Genomic DNA, 17,105 nt, shown 5'->3' with positions numbered 1-17,105 from the left:
GCTGTGACAACTTGATTGTACAAAAAGACAGTTTGACTTCATGTCTATGTATTATGAATTATGTATATACCATGTTTAGTTACTGTTTGTTTGAAAAATTGTAAATGTTTATACAGTGTAACTATGCTTTTTGAAAATAAAGAACCCTGTGGAAGGGGAGAAAATGGAAAAAAAATCATTTTTTTTGGGGGGGGTTGTTAAAGCATTTAAAAATTATTCACAAAAAGCTAGATATTAATCATTATTATTTATTGAGGTACAATTTTCCGCCCGTCAAAATAACATTATTAGACCGGGGGGGGGGCTCAAGACATTGATTTCATTCACATAGTTTTGCACATGCCACCAGCGGAAACCAACGGAAGTGTATATTTTTTTTTACTTTTAATTTTTAAATCTCTCTGTCTCTCCTTCATCTGTACAGGTGCATTCAATTCACGTGCTATACAGGGGTATTTCATTTCATTCATTTAATTCAACCATCTTTAAAAACAAGATACATATACAGAGAAATATTTAAAGAACAATAAATCAAAACAATACACAGTAAAAAAAATGGTCAAGAAGTACAAAGAAGCAAAGCTTGTCGTTAGGGCTTCCTATATACATGACATTGTACCACGCTCAAGTTAATTAAGGACAAGTATAAATATGAAAAAAAAAATATTTCAAATAGAGTAAAGTAATCAACTCGACAGCAAAGTTCTACATTACAATTAAAGTTAGTATTTACTCCTTACCCAAGGAATTCTTAAAGGGAAATGAAACCCTGGAACAAGTAAACAAGTATGGAAAGAGAAAAATCAAAGAAAAAGATCAAAGAAAGTTTGAGAAAATCTGAATAAATAATGAGAAAGTTATGAGCATTTGAATATTGCGATCACTAATGCTATGGAGATCCTCCGATTGGCAATGCGACAGATATATGTGATGTCACATGTGAACAACTTTCCCTTTGATGGACTATAAAATACCCCAAAAATGGCTAAGTTTCCTCTTTCTTATGGTGATACAAACTTTTTATCCATAACATATTCTATGAAAATCTGTATTACAAGCCCTCCTATAGAAAGAATTAAGGATCTACAAAACAGATGTGATAAAAGAGGCATTTTAAGTGAAATATACACAAAAGCAATGCGAAAGTTGTTCGCATGTGATATCACACATCTTTGTCGCATTGCCAATAGGAGGATCTACATGTACAATATCGATCTAAACTTCAAATGCTCTTAACTTTCTTATTTTTCATTCAATTTTCTCAAACTTTCATTGATCTGTTTCTTCGATTTTTCTGTTTCTACACACGCTATCTTGTTCCAAAGGTTTCATTCTCCTTCAATTATCGAGCTGAAGAGGTGAGCAGTCATCACACAATTCCTCGCGAAAATTTTTTGGTATAAGTTTCAGGATCAAGTCATTTTAACTGGGCCATTATTGCAATTAAAAATATGGCTTCTTAAGTCACAGAGTATGTAATAAGTTCGGTATAAGGCTGTAGGAACAAGTAATTTTAACTGGGATATATGGCTTCTTAACCCTATCTAGGCCTGTAACAACCGTAACTACAGTGACAAAGAAATATATGTATTGCACCGCTATGTTAATTACCGCAAACCATAGTAGAGTTGTATTTTTTATGTTTTCAGGCACTCTCGATATAAACTAACAAAGGAATATATACTTATATATTGCACATAGATGTTAATTAGTACATTATGCTAATTATTCTAATTAAGACATCGTCATTGCTTAAAAGGGAAAATTACTGTCATAATGAATTTCAGGCCGATATAGATAGTACTTTGACATAAAAATATATATAATATTATCTGATAATTAGCTGATTATGCTAATTAAAACAATTACTTTAATTAAGAGCAAAAAATAATGTCATAAATTAATTCCTCGTTATAGAAAACTATGGTATTGCTGTATCATTCTTCTTTTCGGGCATTCTCGATATAAAATGACAAATAATGTACATATTACACATAAAAACTTTTTCAGGTATGGAAAATCTCTACCGGACTATGTAGGCCTGTGACGTGAGTTTCCTTACACGTATATGGTTTCATTTTGATAACTACAGCCATGGGCAGGAGGAGAGCAGTATAAAATGAACCTTCTAATGACGAGATTAAAAGCAAGGTTGATGATGTCTTTTCTTTAAATAAAATTGAATTCAGTCTGATTGTTAAAAAAAATATTCGGAATATAAGGAGAGGTTTTATGTCAGTGTATGATAGATTAGATCTTGCTTCTCAACGATACTAACGCTTCAGAGTTGTCCATGGCAGATCGTTTTGTTGTGTCTACCCTCCGTTGATGCGAGAGAGCTTAGCGCCTTTCTACACTTTTCAGAAATTAGCACTTTAACATTATCTTGTTGAGACTGGGAAGTTTGAAGTCCAGGATATTTCACTACTCGAAGTACTAAAGCTCCTATGAGGTTGGTTGTCTTTGATGTACCCTCGTCAATAGCGAGTCTTCGCTCTTCGACCCCAGGCGTACACTGTATAAAATGAAGTGCTAATTTAGCACTTACAGTGCTTGTATAGTGACTGCACTACCAGTACTGAGCGATATTACTCGCTAATATTTGTTTTTTTATGGACTGCCTGTTTTTTTTACCTGTAACAATCATTCAATCATACTATTTGGTACTTAAAGGTTAAGTCAACCCCGGAAAAATGTTGATTTGGATAAATATAGAAAAATCAAGCAAACAAAACACTGAAAATTTCTTAAAAATCTGTTGTAAAATAAGAAAGTTGTGATTTTTAAGGTTTCGCTTATTTTTCAAAAAACAATTAATATGCACAACCCAGTGACTTGCAACTGAGAGAGTCAATGATATCCATCAAGCAACTTGACTGAACCATTAAATGTTAACACAATGGTAATGTTCTGGGAGGAACAAAACTTGTTTCCCAGGACAATTAGAATATTTCTTATACTAATAAAATACAAAAGAAATAGTCAGTGGGTGACGTCATCAGTCACCTAATTTGCATACCGACCCAATGTGCATCTATTTTGTGAAATTAAGCTTAACTAAAATATAGCGTAACTTTCTTATTTTACATCCGATTTTGATGAAAATGCCAATGTTATGCTTTTTGGATTTTTCTCTTTTTATGGTGGACTTGTCCTTTAATAATCTAGTAGGCAACGAAAAGGACATGAACCTATATTTCGAATGTGAAATAAATTTCAATATTTTCTTAATTATCATGAACATGGTGAACGTTGAAGTAACCGGTAAACCTATACCTCTAATTAGAAGTTTGGAATATGTGAAAGGAAAGGAGGTCGTTGTAAATTATCATTAAGAATGATATCGGTCTTTATATTTCAATTTCGTAAAATGTATTTGTCGTGAGCGCAATCGCCATCTGCTTTACCTCTTTTTTTTATTTAAATCTGTTAATGCATATTTACTATTTGTTCTTTTTCAGATTTTTGATTGACTTCTGCGATCAGCGATTTTGATCACACTACCAAATTACAGCTATCAATATTTGGAACAACCCGAGAGAGTGCATTTTTGCGAAGGAATGATGGATCCGAAGGGTAATGAAACGCCTCTTTTAACTAAGATTATCCGTCGCTTTAGAGCGCAATGCAACAAAACCAAACGATGCACGAAATATACTGAAGTGGACTGTTCTTCAAAAGACCAGAATGATACTGACCAAGTACCAAGAGACGCCAAAGGGAATGACCATTTTGGATGTCACTGTGTTTCTTCTTGTCACAAAAGTCCAGGCGGTCAGATTTCCCCTGACTTCGTATTTCAGCCAGTCTCAGACAGTGGTAGAGAAGTTTTTTTCCCAACGACGCTTTGCCAGAACTCTGGAATGCCTGATGATTATTCAGGTTTGTGCAAGTTACTTGATCAGCTTCATAGGCTTTCCCATCCAAAACCATGCAAGCGTGATTCCCAAATTCAAACGGACCCACTACCGAACCTTCCTCCTCTTGGTTTTCAAGAACACATTCTTTCTGAGAATACTAATACTAATAATAACAATACAAGTCCCGCTCGAATTCAAACCCTTTATTATACACATGCAGCTAAATTGCACTATCCAACGCAACCTGAAAATAGTAAGCGAGAGTCATTTGATCAAGCCAACTCCTCAGAATGTTCCGCAAGTTCAGTTGAGCGAAGGACAAGCGCCTCGCGAACACTGAGTGAACCGTCTCTGCAAAAGAGCACACCCACTAGTCCGGGGATGGGGAATTTTCAATTTGACCATGTTGATTTTAGACTCAGGACGTCTAGTTGCATGTTAGCGTCGCCCACTAGCAGTGATTTAAGCCATCCCGGCGAGTATCAGCGTAACTTTGTGACTCCTGATCGTGAGCAGTGGGACCAGGAATCCACTTCTACTCCGCTGGCCTATGGCTATAGATCACTAAGAACTCAGAGTCAATCTACACCAACCCACGAAAATAACCTGGACGATTTTGTTCTTGAACATAGACGTCGCTCCTTGTCCGATTCTTATGCGTTCGAAGGTTTGCGGGCGACGCGGAGTGAGAAAAAGAACAAGATGAAGAGAAATGGGTCAGCTAGAGTGAATGGAGTTATTCCGCACCATGAATGTAAAAGGAAATATATGCTAGCATTGGAGGACAAACATTCAAAGAAAACGGCATTTTCAAGTTTCCTTGATAAAATGCCAAAGCTAAGTCTACTTAGACGATTCAAGGAAAAACCGATGCAGTACGATAGCGTGCCTGACCTTAGTAAATTTGATACTCCACGGGCAAGATTAATGAAAGGTACAGTTAACAGAAATGTCCGTTCACATGAGCAGCTTGACAAGGCTGGTCTGAGACAACGACGCGCTTTTCTATCCAAGACACAAGGAACCAGTTCCCAACATTCCGATTGCGGCTACATTGACCCTGATATAGTATCCCGTAATTTTAGCAAAAACAACGCGCTTTTTCTTTCCAAGCCTGTTAGGAAGACCATGTCTTGCAACTCTTTTGACAACACTGTTCCAAGTGGCTCTAAAAATGCTAAATTATACCGAAGATCCTTACATTTACCTGCCCCTAGATCCTGCGATCTGGCGGATGTTAACGTACGACCAGACAACAATGAATTCTATATGACATTCGACCCAGATTGGAACCCACCTTGTCAACCATCAACATCACAAATGCCTCTGCACTCACCAGCTACCCCATTAGAATCACACGGAGTGGCGCAGAGGAACTGGAGACAGGCCATTGCGGATGGACAGGAGTCATTCTACGAGAAACTTGGCGATGTCACAGAAGACAATGGTTACCAAGTACCCATTCCAAGATCCCGTCTATCTATCGTAAGTATCCCTAAATAGGTATTATTTCAAACCGATTGCTCAATCATCTGATAACCAAAATCAAGATTGAACCCCGCGTCATCAAAATAAATTTTCTTTCCTAAATGATACTTTAGATATTATTGATCCAAAGGTTTTCAGATTCCCATGTTATAAATAAGCCAACATGGACCCTTCTTAAATCTAACCTTGTCAAAGGATTAGTGAAGTTATCATTTCAATCTTAAAATTAATATCCAAGTGCATAAGTAATTATACTAATTTTAAAAATCTAATTTCAATCTCCTTATTCTTGTCTCTTCAAGTCACCGAGCAGACACCTATTGAAGCAGAGCTCTTTGACCAACCAAGACAACCGGAAGTACATGCCTCTGCCACCATTACCAAGTGAACACACAAAACAAGACATCTACCAGGAAATCCCAGCCGATTCCGTATTTTTACCTATCCGGACGTCACCGCCGCCGGGTTCCCCAGCTTTCGGTGTCAACGCTATCCACCGGGACAACTATGAGTATCAACCTTGCGATGACATGCATCATGGAACCGTACCCCAATCGAGGTCGAGGTTTGTACCATTTTCTCCGTCCAGTTTACCAGGTAACCATATGCCATCATCTCGATCATCAGGACATGGAAATGTCTTCTTCCCTGAAGAGCACCTGGTTAAGAAGCTTCCGGTTGTCTCTGAGAATGGAACGCAGAGACGTCTGGACATCATCCCATTGCACCGGACAGAAGTTTCTAAAGATGCAACGGTTACGATGGACATGCCGTTACACTCTCCTCCGGTGAATGTAGCACATCATAAGTTGAGACACACTTTATCGTGCGAATCGGGTTCAGGTCACCATCCTACCTTATCGACAGAACCGAAAGGGTGTCCTGGAAGGGATAAAAATTCTGCAGGAAAAGTCAAGATACCACCGATTTTCCTTCAGCAATAAACGTCATTTTAAAGAATTGATACATTAATGAGCACAAAATCAACACCGGAGATGCATTCTGGAGAGGTTTGTAGACCCACCCCACTTCCGCAGTACTATCCTAGTACTACTGTGCACCAGCTTGGCCCCGGACTTGACGCATCACAGAGAAAACATATTGAGAGGATACAAAAACGTGCATTTAGCCTCTTTTTCGGGCCTGCTTTCCAAGATGATGACCTCTAGAAGTGCTCAACCTACATGAGTTCCTGACAAATGGAGGAAAGGACTATAATGAGACTAGCGAAGGGCGTGGGTCTTCATCCTTCCCCTCTTTCATGACCTCCAATTCGTGAGGCGGTCCACAAACGGTCAACATTGCTCAACAGCAACAATTAAGTACACTGAGGTGCTGACCTTTTATCCAACAAGTCCTATTTCATCCGACAGTTTCCATAGTAAATTACATTGCTTCTCAGCTTGCCAATCAAAATCAAGGAGAGTTGTCAGATCTGACAACTTGTCGGACAAAAAAAGTTGTTAAAACGCTCCCCAGAACGCTGTAGCAAAGCGTAATCTCACACAGAGTCCGACTATTCAACAAGCAATCTTTATGTGTAAATAATGTACAAAAGGGTCATCGTGGATCATTTTCTTTCCTAAATGACACTTATCATTGATCCAAAGGTTTTCAGATTCTCATGTTATAAGTAAGCCAACATGGCCCTTCTTAAACCTAACCTTGTCAAAAGATTAGTGATTAGTGAACAGTGTGGTGTATTCTTATTAATAAAAATAAATGAACTACATCGTCTAATTTCATGGCGTTTCCTTTCAATTTTGATTTTTGTTAACGACACTATGTACCAAATAAAATCATGATAATAAGCCAATTATAATTGCACATCTTTTTTGTTTAATCGGCATACTTTTTTATCCAATCTATTTATGCTACATCCTTACTTATCCTTGTATAGCCGGAAACTGTTTCATCTGTCATAGGTTTAATGTCATTTGTTATTTCTTTTTAAGCCAGGTGTACCTGATTGGTTTACATTGTATGTCCTTATAAATTGCTCTTGTTTCCTGCATCCTAAGAATATTATTATCAAATCTGTCACGGTCTGATTTGCCATTCTTCTTCGCCTTTTCGTGATACATGTACTCTTTAAATGCGAAGAGCTATAGTCTAGTTCCTAATCACACTCCTTTTGGAGTGATGCTAGGGACCAATCCCTTTGGAGTACATAATGACTCCTTTTTTTGGAGTAGACTACAAAAAGAGGCAAGTTACTGCTTTCCCCATATGTGTATTTCTATTATATTCTTATTTTTTTAATTTGACCAATAAACAATGATTTTATTACTTTTACATGTCATTTTTGTTATGATTATTGAAATTGTATATATTTTGTGTTTTACTTTGTTAGAAAACTCGCAACCCAACCTTTGGGTGCAATTAAATTTTCTTAACAAACCATTTCAATTTCAATTTCCAATATCAATTGCCGTGGCGGTGGAAATGATTGGGCTACCTATCATCTCAGAGTCAATGTGGATTCGCCCTCATTCCGAAGTGAAGCTGAGATTGTACATTCATAATAACCGAATGTGCCATCCATGGAATTCAAAAGACGATTATTTGCTTTATAATCCCCATCGCAAACGAACTCATTTTTATGATTATAGAAAGGAAAGAAAGTAAATTCCTCCTTTACAAAATGGTATCTATAATTGTGATTATTAAAATTCAGGTAAAACTAAGTAGTTTTATCTCCCCTGGTTGTTAGTGTATAGGCACCATCATCCATACTCTTACTGACTTCATTACTGTGTTTTGCTTTAATTTTTCTAATGATGTACTTTTACCAATCAGAAAAGAGCATTCTAAGTATTTGGAATATGGAATAAAATACCACCATATTAAACAATCCTGTTGTAGAACACCATGATAATTTTCAAACTTGGTGCATTTACCTTAAGTACAAGCCTTTCCATTGAAAGATTTATTATTCACAGTTACAAAAAAAATATTAAATTATGAATAGATGTTAAATTCTTCGAATAATCTGGGCCTCAGATGGCTGCCATTGGTTCGATGTGTGTATATTATAGGCGTATTGCCAACACACTTTTCATCAATTCACATGTCTGCATTTGATAGCATTAATCCTGCAAGCCGCCCAGTGAATCATTGTTATCTGAAAAAGAATTATTGAAAAATATTCACTCTCTGTCTGTGTTATATTCTTCCTAATCACATGCAATCCCAACCAATCTTTAATTCATGTCATGTTTTGTGTAAAAAATATATCAAGCTGAATATGTTCAAACTAATTTCATACGCACAAACTATTGTACTCACAAGTGTGACAACAAATAGGTATATATATTTTGTGATACATTTTGTCTTTAAGAAATACGAGTTTGATCACTCACTGCAATCAGCAGCGCTACTTGAAGCACTAAGAGTAACTCCATTTGATTTTACATCTTTCCCTTTATTGGAAACGTGTATAAGTGACTTTTCGGTACCGTGAAATTACATTAAACATCCATATTCCGTAAGGTAAAATGAATGTCCAATTTATTTTAAAGGTCATTATTTTTAACTTGATTTCGTTCAATAAATAGGAAATCGTAACATACCTTATTGATGTATTATAAAGGCCATTCCATATTTCTTGTTATTTTATCTTGTTTTTGTATTTTTGAAATGTCCAGTTTATTTGCACTATGTAATTTTTTACGAATTTGAATAAAATTCACGTTCACAACTAACTTTGTGCTTTATTTTATAATCATTTGTCACAATGGGTGATCTCATGTCCGGTGTTTGTGATGGTGTTGGGAGCACAGGCGCGTAGCCGGGGGTGGGTGGTGGGGGCGGTCGCCCCCCCTCCCCCAAGGATAAGTCAAAGAAATTAGGCATCCTTTTTTTCAAATATAATTTCAATAAATCACAGAAGTTTTAACTTTTTGCGCATTATTTTCCTTGTAACGAAGTTCAATAATCTTAGAAAATCAATTGAATTAGAGCCGATGGGGTATTAGAGATATCTGATTTTGATGAAACGTCCGCCCTTTGAAATTTCAGAGTTTCATTGCCCTGCGCGGGGAGGAACATCTTCCTCCCGGCATATACACTTCTTCTCCTTTGTTTTGCGAGTTATGGACTGTCGGTAAATTGTTTGTAATCAAATCTGATCTTTCCAAAGGAAGTATTTAGTATATCTTTGAGAATACCCTTTTATCGGGACCCTTTTCATGGCAAAAAAAATTGAAAAAAACGCTTTAGCTTCCGCGCTTCGTGCGGGGTTATTATTATTTTAATATCCTCCATTGTATTCCTTTTCTATGCATTCGCTCACAGTCACTTTTGAAAACAAGGATCCGGCATGAAAAAAAAAGGTTCAAAATCACAATATTGTCAACTGAATTGGAGCTGATATAGGTACTAGAGACAATTAAGAGAGACGGCTCCTTTTCATTTTAATTTATGAAACACCAAAAGCTTCGCGCGGGAGGGGGAATCTCCCCCTACCTGCACCCACCTCCTAGGGAGCGCGCTTCGCGCTCTCTGTATTGTTGGCACCAAAGGTTGGCACGCTTCGCGTGCATTTACCGCCCCCTCCAAAATGAAATCCTGGCTACGCGGTTGTAGGAGCACAATTTGGATTGTGTTTTAATTTATCATCATTTGTCACAATGGGTTATCTCATGTCCGGTGATTGTGATGGTGTTTGGAGCACAATTTTGATTGTGCTTCCTAGCTCCAAAATCTATCCTCATCTAGATCACAATATTGACAGCTTAACACCAGAGTGAGAGACTTTTTAGGACCATTTTAATGTTTGGGGTTCGAATTGTGTAAAAACGCCAACACAACGATTTTAACACTGAAACTGAAATCACCCATACTACAAGTATTTGGTAATGACTCTGCTAGGGATCGGATCGAACCCATAACCTTCCCGTTCACGAGGGTTCATTTCTAGTCATTTCTTACTTTATATTGTGATCTAATCAGATGCGACTAAAAAGAAGTGAAATAACCATTGCGTCCTGCTGATAGGGTTAGCAAACCGTGATCAACACTTTGTTGTGTCCTCATATTGGGCTTGTCTTATAAATAACTAGTCTAAAATAATTATTTTGAGATAACTATCAACGAAACAGAGAGTGGGTTGACCCATAATATTATTCATACAGAGAAAATGGGATGTTTGTTAATTATGATAGTACATGTTTTGCTACTTGGTAACACAAATAGTATGGTATAAATGTATTGTGTGGTGAATTAGTGTGTTATCATTCAAGTGGGCTTCAGTCAGTCTGTAAGCACCGGTGTTAATGAGCAAATGAGCAAGATTTATCCAAGTCCTCTCGTGGCTGAATTCATATCCCTGCAAAATGGCAAAATCTCAAAGAATTTAACCATTTCCTCTTTGAGTAAAATTGATTAATCTTGTACCATGGGAAAGAATAAAAGTTACTCTTTTGTATTGCTTATTTCTTTTGGAATAAAGTATTATGATAAATAAGTGAATTTCAAGCCTGAAAAGATGCCTCAAACAGTGTTTTCCTCCTCTGTTTTCTCTTGCAAATTGTGCAAAATTTTGTGTTTTAGGCACAAACATTATTCATATCATCAGAAAGCTAAATCTCTCTACTTCCATACTATGTGACTCTTGATATGCGATGCCTTTTAGATGACTCAGCAGCCAGCATTTTCCATCAAGATGCAAAGCGAGATTTCTGAAATTTCTAAGTAGCATAATATCTAGAGTTCTGATTGGCTGAATAAGGTTTTCAAAACAACACGCGCGGGTAATTTGAAGAGATTACCACATGGTGAGTGTGACCTTGCTGAGGCCCAGCTGTGGGGAACATTGGAATTTGCGTGTGTGGTCTCTATGGCCAATCAGAGCGCAGTATTTTTGTTTTGAGCTGCTAAATGTACTTGGCCTATGCAAAGCTGGCTGCTGACCCATTTAAAATATCTCTATCATATTAAAGCTTAGATCTTCAGCTTTATCATGATATAAAAATCATTTGTGCTTAAACAGAAATTAAGTGTAAAAACAACAACTTTTGTTGCATGAAAATAATTATTTTGTTTCATGTATTAGATCGAAAGTTTTCCCTATATTGCAACATTTCTTTAAAAATCCAAACACATGACCTGAAAGAGTGATTTTTCTTCTTTATAAAGATACCAAAAACATAAAATTTGGTCTGTATTTAGAGCGGCAATGGCAGAATAAAAAGAGGTGTTTGGGTCCGCACCAAGCTCATTAACAATGCAAAAACACTCTTGTCATGAATATCACTTGAATAAAAGAAGCAACTTTTTCAGGGCTTGCCGACTGACTGGGCTTCTATTACAGGAACTACACAGCTCAGAGTGTTGCATAAGCTGGCCAGATGTGAGTAGTTGAGGACTTGTGGTGGCGCTATTAGGGCAGCTGGTGTTTGTTGGTGCTTTTAATTTAGTGATTTCAACTAATTTGTGGTCCCGTTTGTGGGAAGGCATCGCTATACACGCTCGTCATTCTGAATGTTCGTCATTCGTAATGTTCGAAGTTTTGTCATTCAAACACATTTGCATTTTAATACATAGATGTTGCTTCATAGTTCAAAAAATAAAAAGGGCTCCTTATTCCGAAGGTTTGTTCCTGAGAAAAGTAAAATATGCCTAAGGTTCGTTAGTAGGCCTACAGATATTAATCACAAATTTTCCGATTGACGATCAATGTTAACCAAAGTAAATCCCATACGACTAGATCTAGTTCTATTGATCTAGTGAGGAATTAAATAAATATTATATTTCAATTTAAAGATGCAGATTAGATATAGTTCAAGATATAACATTATTTTGAGACTTTTAATTGACTTGCAATTGATTGAAAGATGAGTGTCAGTTATGATATACAATCCTATAAAGAAGAATATTCCCAAAACGCTTCTTCTTTATTTTTAATATTCTGATATTCCCTCACTCAGTGGCGTAACTACGGGGGCATGGGGGGCACGTGCCCCCCCCCCACTAGGCTGGCCGAAAAAAAAACGGGGAAAATGAGAAAAAGAGGGAGAAAGGAAGAGAAACATAGTGGGGAAATAAGAAACTATTGTTCATTAAAATGCTTTATATTATATTATGTTATATTACATAAGAAGCATTTTTTCATAACGTTATGAAACATTATTTGCTCAGGGCCTAGGTCTTCATTGTTCCCGGTGCTCGCATGGACTGTTTAACGGGATATATGATCCTGTTGTACTAAAACCTCCCGTTTTCAAATCAATATACACCAAATATATTTCCTCGCAATTCGAGTTATTATTGTTTTATGTGGTGACATTTGCTTCTTTTCATGACTACTTCAAGTGATTGCCCTTTTTATGGTCTTGATATAAAATATTTCCTGTCCGTGCAAACGTTCGAACGTTCGCATTAGTTGATTAGTGAGATGTCTGCTCTTCATGAATTTCTAAAATCTGTCCTTATAATGTCAATTTTTCTTATCTGAATATCAAATATTTTCAGCTCGCGCTTCGCGCTCGCATCATTTGGTTAGTGAAATACGTAAGGTCTTAGTGAATTCCTACAAACAAGCCTTAGAATGCCCCTCTTCAGGTGTGAATTTCAAAAAATTTCAGCTCGCGCTTCGCGCTCGTAGTATTTGATAAGTGAGATGCGCATGATAATCAGGATTACAATGACTACAAAAAGTGCTTCATGTGTTTAGATGTAATTCTAACAAAATCAGCAAAGGATGGCACTAGCATTAGATGACTATGCTGAGATATTCATGATCTAAATGGATTCCTAAAATATAGTCCTTAAAATGTCCCTGTTTGGGTCAACATATACAAAAATTTCAGCTCGCGCTTCGCGCTCGCATTGTTTGTTTAGCGAGACAGATCATGATTACAAAAAATTGGCTTATAATGTCCTTTTTTAGATATGAATATAAAAAATTTTCAGCTTGCGCTTCGCGCTCGCATTGTTTGTTTAGCGAGACAGATCATGATTAGAAAAAATTTGCTTTTTTCGCGCTCGCATTACCTAATCAGTGAGATATATGTTTAATGACACTGCATGTCCTTGAAATGTTAGGTCAGTTCACCTGGCAACTGAGCGCGCTTTGCGCGCTCCCTAAGTGACTCGAAATTTTTGCTGGTGCCCCCCAATGCCGTGACCCACGGTACGCCACTGCCCTCACTAACAAGTTTAATATCCCATTTGCTCAAGTTGTTGGAGTATCGCAAAATGGAGAAAATATAATAGCTAGGTCATAGTGCCCTGTTGTTAATTTTCTCTGCATTATCTGAAAACAACTTTTGTAGGGTTAATAACACAATTATCGACAGTTAAATAATTTCATAACCACACCTTGCTTAATTTATTTAGTTTTTAGTTTAAGATGGAGCCCGCGGTCGATGATATCCTTCTTCATTCATTTCCAAACGCGAAATGGATCGCCATGATATTTGATAGTATTTTAGATTACTCTGTTTTCAGGCCAGAGTAGCAACAACAACAAAATCGTCTCGCGCTTCGCGCCTTAATTATATATATATATATATATATATATATATATATATATATATTATAAATATATTTTGCATTTTTTGTTGTAGAGGTGTTGTGGCTCCGGACTTTAAAGCACAAGGTGGGGGGTTTAAATCCCTTCGCAGCACTCGCGTCTTTTGGCAAGGCGTTTATCTACATTTGCCACACCTACACCCAGGTGTAGTAAATGGGTACCCGGTAGGAAGGAATTCCTCTAATACTCGAGCGCCCGATCAGGGTATAGCCAGGTTTATAGTAAGCAGTGTTTAGAAACATTTAAGCGCTATTATGTTTCATATCTTTATTATTATCAAACGACGCATTCACCCCTTTCCTTTCTGATGTCATAGATAACTGTTTTCATAAATTACAGTTTTCCCAATTTTTCTTTGAAATGAGCCACCAATACACAAAAACATGTGAGCCGCTCGGTCCGCATACTTCCTCATCTCTTTGCCAAAACATTGTTTTACCTATGTGTTTGATAGACCAGTTCGTAATTACTTCATGGGCAATTTTGGTCAAATGACCTTTCATTTCTTTCATCATGATAGGCAGATTTCAAAGCAAGATATTATGTAAGCTTGCCTTACATAGCAGGATGAAGAAATTGAATAGACCAGGTGACTAGAATAGCACACCAATGAACACTTAATGAAGGTATTTGTTGCATTCCTACTTTGAATGCATATCTTAGCATGTTGCACAATGTACTTGACAAACTGTGAAATACCAGTCGTTCGTGGAAGCATTGTTGTTTTTGTGGATGTAAATGAAAACGACAATTCAAAAGAATATATGAATAATCAAGACATCAAAGTTGGTGCTTATCTCATTAGATTTTAAAGCACCGTGTCATTTTAGTACAAATGACCTTCTTCTGATCATGCGTAGAATCTTTTGATCATGCGCAGAAAGGAACTACGAACTGGCTTATTGTTTTGGTTTGTGCAAGCAGTTTTCGTAATATTGTAAGTCCTCGCATTTGCTGATATGCAATTACATACGCTATATACGATGATATACTTCGAATTATATTCAAAGAGAAGCAGACATACCCTCGAACTTTGACCTAGCAACACGTTTTATACAAGATGTTTGTTTTTTGTCTACGGATCGTCACTTTACTTTGTGTGTATTTTATCTGAACATCCACCCAAGTCGTGGTATTGTTTACATTTTCCCTGACATATTTAAAGATTTTCTAATGATTTTTGTAACCATTATTTCATTTTCTAACGATGACTTAAAACCACAAAAGAATGCATTGCCTATGAGGCTGACAGAAGTGACTATGCAACTCTCGTCTTTCATATTAAAGACATGTATTTTCGCTAGGAGATGAAAGAATATTAGTTTTCAAAAATTGTGTTTAATTATTTGAGGTAGAATTAAGATCGTAATGCAATCCGACACTGTACATGATAGGTAAAGTATCGATTCGCAGAGTGCTTAATCAAAGAGCCATGTTTTTGTCATTATCGAAGTATAAAGTCTAAATAAATCTTGTAAAAAAAATCGTCACTGCCCCCTATATTCAATCATACTTTTTATTTTGTAATTTGAAAGGTTTAAAGAACAACGTGATTAATTTTGTTACAGATGGGAAGAGGAGTTCTGGAAATATAGTTGTTTTTTATGCAAAAAAACCCAAAATAACTCAATTAAACGGGTAACTTTTTTTCCACTCAAACAAGGTTCCTGCAAGGGCGCAAATTCATGATTTGACGTCCAATTTTTCACAAAGAATCGACCTCTCAAAATAGATGTGGAGGAGCCGTGGTGTAGTGGTTCTGACTCTCACCTTGTAAACAGAGGGTCCTTTATTCGAATCCCACATCGGTCTGGTGGCGGCGTCCTTTGGCAAGGCGTTAATCCACAGTTTGCCACTCTCGACCCATTAAAGTGCTAAACACAGGGGCCGCGGTAGCGGGGGGGGGGGTTCAGTCACCCCCCCCCCCCACTTTTTTTCCAAAACTGTTTACAAAAACATGAAGATGACCATATAGGTATGTGATTTTTTGCATGGTCAGCCCCCCCCCCCCCCCCGACTCTGAAAACCGTTCCGCAGCCCCTGAAACATGCTAAATGGGTACCCGGTAGGATGTGAAAGTCATTGTAGCTTGTCCAGTACTGTGTGCACCTCACCGGTGACTGACTGGAATAATCCCCAGGGAGTGGAGGATGTGCATACATTGTATGCGGGATTGGCTGATATGAATCCGATGACCGATGACCGGGGTAATAGTATATCTGTAAAGGGCTTAGACACGTCGTTCCTATTTGTTAAGCTCTATATAAAAGCGGAATATTATTATTATCAACCCTTAACAAGTAAAACAGGATTTGTCATCAGAATAATAATCCGACTATATCCCCGTTATTAAATATTGATCATTTTCTTTTGCAACATGAAATTTCTCTCCTGATTTCTCAGATCAATCCTTATAAAAATTGCTTCCATAAAATTATATCAAATTTCCGATACGTCCTGAGGATCGCAATTTTGTGATTCAATAATGACGAAAGTATAATTAATACGATTCGGATCAATAAACAGCAGAGCGCCATCACGTGACAGTCCTTCACGCTATCGTGTGGAAAGTGCTGGTTTGAGCATGGATCTATCACAATATAGGTCCATGGTTTGAGCAAACTGTCAGTCTATTATTATACGTTCATCATTGAATAAAACTAAAATATTATCGCCCAGTTATCATGTTACCCTTGTTGAAACAGCTACTCTAATTTATCTGAAGGAGTAATATAAGTTCGATGGGACGATGAGGGGGAGGGGGACTGCGACTGAGGGGTAGAACCTGAGACACACACACACACCAACGAAACTATCTCAAGACGACCACTGTAAAAACGCCGGTTTTGATTCAACACCAGCCCGGAATCTATACATGTCCACACCAGAGAAGTGTTAAACAACTCCAGTTTCGTTTTGGTCTAGCACCAGAAAGGCGTTTATACAACACCAATTAGTATTAAAACAGCATCGGTTTGATATGGAAGCTTAAAGTGCCACCGAGATGTTGAGATAATTATCTTTGGGAAGTCGACATCTTGATAGCAAAAGATCAGATGACGAGATCTAAGATCTCATCATGTCGACATCTTTTAGAAGAGATGATCAGATGACAAGATCCCGGATCTCATCACGGATCTCGTCATCTAATATTTTGCTATCAAAATTTCGACTTCCCAAGATAATTATCTCAACATCTCGGTGGCACTTTTAAGCTTTCA

The 17,105-nt window shown here is 37.2% G+C and overlaps 1 protein-coding gene across 1 annotated transcript; it reads left to right on the top strand.

Moving 5' to 3' along the window:
* Positions 1–2,271: 2,271 nt before the first annotated feature.
* LOC121428353 lies at positions 2,272–7,665 on the top strand. The gene is made up of 3 exons (XM_041624932.1): positions 2,272–2,452; positions 3,462–5,345; positions 5,651–7,665. Exons 2-3 carry the CDS (start codon positions 3,561–3,563, stop codon positions 6,290–6,292), a joined length of 2,427 nt encoding a protein of 808 aa, XP_041480866.1. The 5' UTR covers positions 2,272–2,452; positions 3,462–3,560; the 3' UTR covers positions 6,293–7,665.
* Positions 7,666–17,105: the final 9,440 nt, after the last annotated feature.

Source organism: Lytechinus variegatus, chromosome 15 (genome assembly GCF_018143015.1).
Source record: "Lytechinus variegatus isolate NC3 chromosome 15, Lvar_3.0, whole genome shotgun sequence".
NCBI lineage: Eukaryota > Metazoa > Echinodermata > Echinoidea > Temnopleuroida > Toxopneustidae > Lytechinus > Lytechinus variegatus.
This window is presented reverse-complemented; position numbering and strand designations above follow the sequence as displayed.

Coding starts and splice junctions, on each gene's coding strand:
- LOC121428353 (XM_041624932.1), top strand. CDS start 3,561: ATGATGGATCCGAAGGGTAATGAAACGCCTCTTTTAACTAAGATTATC. Junction 5,346..5,650: donor CAAGATCCCGTCTATCTATC/GTAAGTATCCCT, acceptor TGTCTCTTCAAG/TCACCGAGCAGACACCTATT.